Source organism: Poecilia latipinna, unplaced genomic scaffold (genome assembly GCF_001443285.1).
Source record: "Poecilia latipinna isolate Pla-1442-1.1 unplaced genomic scaffold, P_latipinna-1.0 Scaffold673, whole genome shotgun sequence".
NCBI lineage: Eukaryota > Metazoa > Chordata > Actinopteri > Cyprinodontiformes > Poeciliidae > Poecilia > Poecilia latipinna.
The window spans coordinates 256822-263290 of NW_015113289.1; the positions used below are offsets into that span (position 1 = coordinate 256822).

At 38.0% G+C, this 6469-nt stretch overlaps 1 protein-coding gene across 1 annotated transcript; it reads right to left on the bottom strand.

The window, feature by feature from the left end:
• Window positions 1-3012: 3012 nt before the first annotated feature.
• On the bottom strand, window positions 3013-4878 carry LOC106954697 (protein S100-A1-like). Its single transcript, XM_015044397.1, has 3 exons — window positions 4771-4878; window positions 3336-3498; window positions 3013-3247 (listed from the first exon to the last, which is right to left on the bottom strand). Exons 2-3 carry the CDS (start codon window positions 3474-3476, stop codon window positions 3095-3097), a joined length of 294 nt encoding a protein of 97 aa, XP_014899883.1. The 5' UTR covers window positions 3477-3498; window positions 4771-4878; the 3' UTR covers window positions 3013-3094.
• Window positions 4879-6469: the final 1591 nt, after the last annotated feature.

Sequence of the window (6469 nt, forward strand, 5' to 3'; positions counted from 1 at the left end):
ATTTGTACTTTTACTTAAGTACATTTTTTGAGTACTTTCTCCACCACTGTTCATGTGTAAATAAATATAGTCAGACTTTGTCTTCTTTGCTCTGTTTATTATTATTTTTTACCAACGAGCTGGAAAGAAACATCAATGGACGCTGAAAAATGTATTAAAAACAGATTTAATATCCCTCTTAACATATTTGCAACTTTTAAGTAAGTTACTGTGTAAGGAGCTAATTTTAAGGAGCTGGTATCTAAGTTGTATCTAAGCTCTTCTGCCATCTAGTGGCTCAAACCTGTACTTGTAGCCTGAGGTCTAAAAGCCAAAGTTAACTGGCATCAAGGTGTCGATGTTTCTTTAAAATATGAACAGTTTATTTTCCATGGAGGTCCTCTGAAATTCATTAAAGCATTTAATTATTTTTCCTAATAAAAGCCGCTTGCCGATCAGATCAGGTAACCATTTAGGCTCAAATTTTAACTTTTGTTGATGTTTCACTAAACTTAGAGTTATTTTACTTTTGGTTTGTTTTAAGACTTAGCAATAAAACAAAACCGCAATACAGAAGCGTAAAGTAACACGAACAATTGCTTAAATGGTTGCATTATATTAAGACTAAATCAGATCTGAAAATGGCATTTAATTTTGTTTCTTAAACTCTGAAGGCCTTCACACACTTACAGACCGTTTCCAGCTGGCAGAAGCTTGACATAATGTCCCACGAAAGCTTCACAGTAGATCTGGGAAGATTAACATGTTCAGACAAAGAAGTGTTGCTTTAGTAATGAGGGGGCTCCTGCCTGTCTTAAGCCAGGTATGGCGTGAAGGTCTGAATGTTTGCTAACTCTGCAGCAGCTCACACAGTGCACACTCCCTGACAAGGAGTGCCTACAGCAATAGTAAAACTGAGAGTGTGAAGGCTTATCTTATTCTAAAGGGCCCGGAGCAAAGGTCATGATTTCATTGAATCCATTTCCGTTAATATGAAAATTTCATCAAGTAGACAAACTTAATGTCTTTACTTCATATCTACACATCTGACTCAGCACCACTGCATTATATTAATGTAGCGACGCTGCATTAATAGCTCTTATATGAAGTTGATGAGAGTATAAAAAGACTCTGCACAGCAACAGAGCTTGGTGTGAAAACAGTGAATCAAGCTGGAAAACCCGAGTCTAAACTCAGCGGTGGGTCACATGGGTGTGGTGCTTCTGTACACACACACACACACACACACACACACACACACACACACACACATGCACACACACACGCATATGCATATACACATACAGACATACACAGTCAGAAACCGGTAACATAGCGACCGCTCTGTTTGCCCTGTTGCCATGAAGACTGATAAATCAGAGAGCCCTCCCCATTAGGATTTGGGGTATTTTCTCCCTGAGTTTAATATTTCAAGCAAGGAGTTGAGATTCCACTGGCAGAAACCTTTCTAAAACACCAAGAATTTGTCGTTTCATTTATCTAAATTATTGATTTCATTGACGAAAAACTGAAAAAAAAGAGAAGCTCTTCCTGGCTGACTGTGTTGTTCAGGGGTGGATGGGGAAGGGAGGGGAGCAGAAGAGCTGGCCTTTTCCTCTCTTTCACCAGATATGAGTCACAATGAAAACACTCGACTGATTGAATGCATCTTGTGACTCTGTCGCTTCGTTTCTACACTGTGCCTAAAGCAACCCTCGTTCCCATTTAACTTTCGTCCGTCTTTTGCATCATTGTGTTGAAAGTTGCAACATCAGCTGAGTAGCTGTACTTCACAACAGGGTGTGTTGAGCCTGGAACATTCTGCAGATTCCTCTGGGCAGCGATAAGCAGGATTTTATGAAGCAAGGAAGCAAAGTTCGCCTCTTTATCCAGAGTTAGAGAGGCATAAAATACGGGTGGGAGTCACATAATCACACCTAGTTTCACTGGCACTCTTGCCAAGAGATTGATCCACATAAATAGTTTTATGAGGAGGTAAAAGTTGTTAAAGTTAAGGTTTGAGTATAATCTATGTTCAAGTCAAAAACCTTAAAATTAAGGCAGTTTTTACAGATCCAGTACACACTGGTCAGACTTGAAAATATTTTTCAACTTTGACCTTTAAACTGCAATAACTGTTTTGCCTCAGGCCACTTAAAATGTCTGTGTTTCTGCAACATTTGTTTGTCCAAAATAACTCCAATTCCTGTAGGTGGAATAGTCAAAATATGTAAAATTTATGACTTTCCTCATCACTATTGTTCATATTAGATTGATTAAATCTTGGTCTTTTAGAAGAATAGTCTTCTTTGACTAAGTTAGAAATTTAGAAAGTATTTGAAATGGCAGTGGGATAAATCTAGATGTGAATGAATCTTTTTTAAATTGAAATGCCTTAAAGTAAATAAATGGGATTAAGTCTTGGGTGGCAGTTGAGTAACTGCCTAACCAGTGTAGTTCAGAAAAGCAACGAGCATTTCCTTATCTCATTAGCCTTCTAATATTATGAATTTCTCAAGTTACTGCTGGTCTGTGTCTGATACCCTCTTGACGTCTCCAACCCCAATGCTTGGGTCACTTGGGCGAGCAGAGACCGGTGAGTCAGTGAGGAAAAAAACCTTAGAAGCCATCAAGACGTCAGGATGATGTCTGATCAATCTTAGTAGAATTCGGTCTCAAAAGTTTAAGTTCTCGTCACACTTTACTCTAAATATGTTCATTTTTGTGCAGAACCATGCAATAAGTATAATTTCCCTCCATTCACCTTGGATGTAGATATTGTGCCACTTAGTAACTTGCTCTAGTAATATTACTCAGTTTGAAATTAAAAGTGGAGAACCACAAAGACATCCAAGAGAACAGCAACTAAAACCAGCCAGACTGACCCTTCAGTCTAAAAAAACTGTAAAATGGAAGAGTCGCCTGTGAGCATTTTGATGTGTGCTGCTTTAAAAATTGGTGTAAAAACCAAAGGAAAACACTTTTCAAGTGATATCTACATTACACACATTTGTAACAAGCAGGAACGCCTGAAAGTTTAAAATCATCCAATGAGTTTATTTGACAAAACAATCTTTACAAAAAAATATTCTTGGTGCATTAATCTTCACTTTCACTATTTCAGTCCTTTGTGCATCTTATAGCACTGCTCACAGGCAACAGACAGTCCAACTACCAGAGCAACAAACTCCTCAAAGTCCACCTGGCCGTCACCATTGGCGTCCAGGTCCTTCATTATCTTATCGATGGCACCAGGGTCCTTCTGAGACTGCATGGACGGACAGAGAGAGATCGAAAGTGAAAAATCTTGCACTTCATCAGAAGCGCTAGAGACGTTTTCAAGCTCTTTCTCGCACCTTAAGGAAGTTAGACAGCTCGTTCTCCATCAGCTGCCTGAGCTCCCGCCGGCTCAGAGTCCCTGCTCGGCCGTCCTTGGAGGCGTAACGGTGGAACACCACGATGAGCAGCTCCATTGCTGTTTCCAGGTCAGAGGGCATGGCTGCTGGGAATGGGTGAGGACTGAAAGGTGAAGACGGCGCAGAGGAAAAACGGTCAAACTCAAATGAAACTTCGAGGAGGTGCAGAACGAACTCCCTAAAGACCAGAGCTGCGTTTATTAATTCGGTAAAGAGAATGAAAAGTATCGCTTTTGATCGATTGAAACATTTGATCAATTGAAGTCACTGCTGCAGTGTGATTAACTTTGCAGGCTTGAAATGTAAAAATTGCATGTTTTCAGTAAATATTTAAGAAAATGTTTTATCGTCTCATGTCAAGTTTTCCAGGTTTTCATATTCCAGAAGGTTTAAAAGAAGTAATTTTGTTCAAACTTAATTTTGAAATGTTAAACTGATGGAAGGACAATTCACCGTTACAATAAGTCGGCTACCTGCTATCTTAGTTTTACCCAAACTTGTGTTTTTTTAAAGCAAAATGTGACGATGACTCTCCTTGGTCATCCTTTTTGCTTTTGCAGTTCTGCATTGTTGACCGCAGTACAAGATCTCATAATGCAGTGCTTTGAATTTAGTGACCCTCTAGAGGAGAGAGGCTTTTGAATCACATTAGTTAATGCATTATGTAATGTTAGCATGCTAAACTTTTCACATTAATGTGTTAACATTGACAGAACATCCAGAAAGTAATTACATCTTTTTAAATCTTCATCAAAATACTTTAACCCAAATTAATTATAGGTACCTCCCTCTTTGCTTTCTCTCGCCACCCTTTAAACCAATGAGTAAAGTTCACAAGCAGTTATTATGCAGGGTATGTTATTAAGTTGTTAGTCAGCAAGATAGGAGCCATTGCCTCATGTTGACAGAAAAACCCCCCAATCCTCCTGATTATGCTTTGTTGTAGCAACAACTTGAGAAAAATGGAGAAGTAGAAGGAAAAACTGAGACTGTGTCATTGATGTGGGAGGCTGAGTGGAAAAGTTGAACTAGATGAGAAATGAAGAGGCCCACAGTGGTAGGATTGAAGTAAAGACGAGGACAGTGCCCACAGCCACAACCACACCCTTATTTTACCCTACAATGCACTTCAACAGGCAGCAAAAAACACACAATATGGGTTTATTTTAACGCATACAGGCCTAAAGTTCTAAAAGTTGTGTCAGAAAGTTGTTAAAAGTTATGGAGCATTTCTACAAGTTGTGTTATTTTGGATTTAGCTCTGACACACATACATATATTAACGATTCAACATTATTAGTGCTCTAACAATCACTGCAGGGCCCCCCGCCTGTAAGAGAGCAGCAGCCTGTTAGTAGGTTAGCTTAGCTCTTACCGTGGATAAACGCGAGGAATCTCTGGCAGAGGAGAGGGCAGAACGTGTGCAGGAGACTGAGAGAAAAGCAGCAGAGGTTTTTATACGCGAACACCGCCCCGGCTCTGTGAGTCAGGCTCTTCTGTCCACTGTAACCATAACAGACTGCAAAGGGGGGCGGGAACCAGAGAGTTTGTAGTGTAGGAGTCGCCCAAAGATCCTTTAAGCACAGTACAGTCAGTAGGTCTGGGTTCCTCTGACTGACCTCATTCATCCTGGAATTGATTTCCTAATCTATCTCAGTAATTATTTATTTCAGCATTTCTTGATTTGATCATTTTTGACTGTCTCATTGTGTGTCCGTCTGTAGTGATTAAATGTTTGTCCTTCTGTTTCTGACCTCACCCTGGGTGTGTGAAAAGTGCATAAAGTTTGATCAATTGATTCGAATGAATGAAAATGGAAAAAATAAACATACAAACAAACAAATGTGAGTAGCACAAACAGTTTTACTCAACGGCTATATACAGAGTTGAAGTTTATGATGAAGGAATCGAATGTTTAACTTACCGAAGCGGGTGATTGGTCTTTTTGGACTCCAAGAAAAGGGGTTTGAGTCTTTTTTCTTATCTTGTTGGGGACTTTAGAGTATAAGAAGCTTGTAAAGTAACATTCTGAAATTTCTGCAAAATCTAGGCAATTTAAATCACCTATAAGTGAACTTTATCTGCCCAAAAGTTTGCATATGCGTCCTCTTCTTGTTCAGCTAATGTAAATTCTCTGACTTTGCCATATATTTCCTTCTGATTTGAAAAAAAAAAAGTTTTTCTTATACGTTGTACAGTAAAAACCTGAAAGTCCCTTTATTGGTATATTCTAGATTGCTGTCAAAACATCACAAAGATGTTCTGGTAGATTGAAGTCTGTGAAGATCACTGTTATCTTCAGGAAACAGTTTGAGTTGACCAGTGGTGGTTTCCATTTGTGCAAAAACTACCACTTGACATTTTTTCTCAGTTGGTTCTGAATGAATAAACTGAATCAAACTTACAGCAAAATGAACTTCCAGATGAATAGAAATGAAAGACGTTCAGGAATAAAACATAATTTCTTGAACTATCTTGTCAACGTGTGTAACTGAACCATAATCTCGCAGAGACCATGTCTGCAATCCTTTTTGAGTAAAAAAAAAAAAGAAAAAAAAAGTTTGAGTTTAGCGCCACCTTGTGTTGAAAATGTAACATTGCATGCAATTACTGCAACATCCAAAACGGGCAACCAACCGCTTGGAAAATTAGATCACCATTAGGATTTTACTTTATTTTATTTTTTTACTTTGAGAATTTTCATTGTCTACAAAGAATATTAGTCTGTAACAATCCAGCCTAGTGGATCTTTAATGAGCTTAATTTGGAATATTTTGGTTGATTTTTATCATTTTAATCATAAGTTTTTGCTACTAATAAAATATACAGAGAAAAATGTATGGTGTTAAACTTATTGTATGTACGTCCTCTGGATGAATCCTGGAAGGCTAATTTCCTCCAGTTTGTATGGCAACAGTTTTGACAAACTAAAAAAAAAAAAAAAAAAAAAATAAAAAATAAAAATTAAAAATAAATAAATGTGCAAGGTTAAGTCCTTTTGCTATGGGCATAACATTTTTTATGTTTTAGAAAGTACATTTACATTTTTTTAATTTATTGTGTCACCTCAAGGA

What these genes read in the sequence shown, in the direction of transcription:
- LOC106954697 (XM_015044397.1), bottom strand. Translation starts at nt 3,476, where the DNA reads ATGCCCTCTGACCTGGAAACAGCAATGGAGCTGCTCATCGTGGTGTTC. An exon ending in AGCTGTCTAACTTCCTTAAG is followed by an intron (nt 3,248 to 3,335) that starts GTGCGAGAAAGA and finishes CCGTCCATGCAG; the next exon opens with TCTCAGAAGGACCCTGGTGC.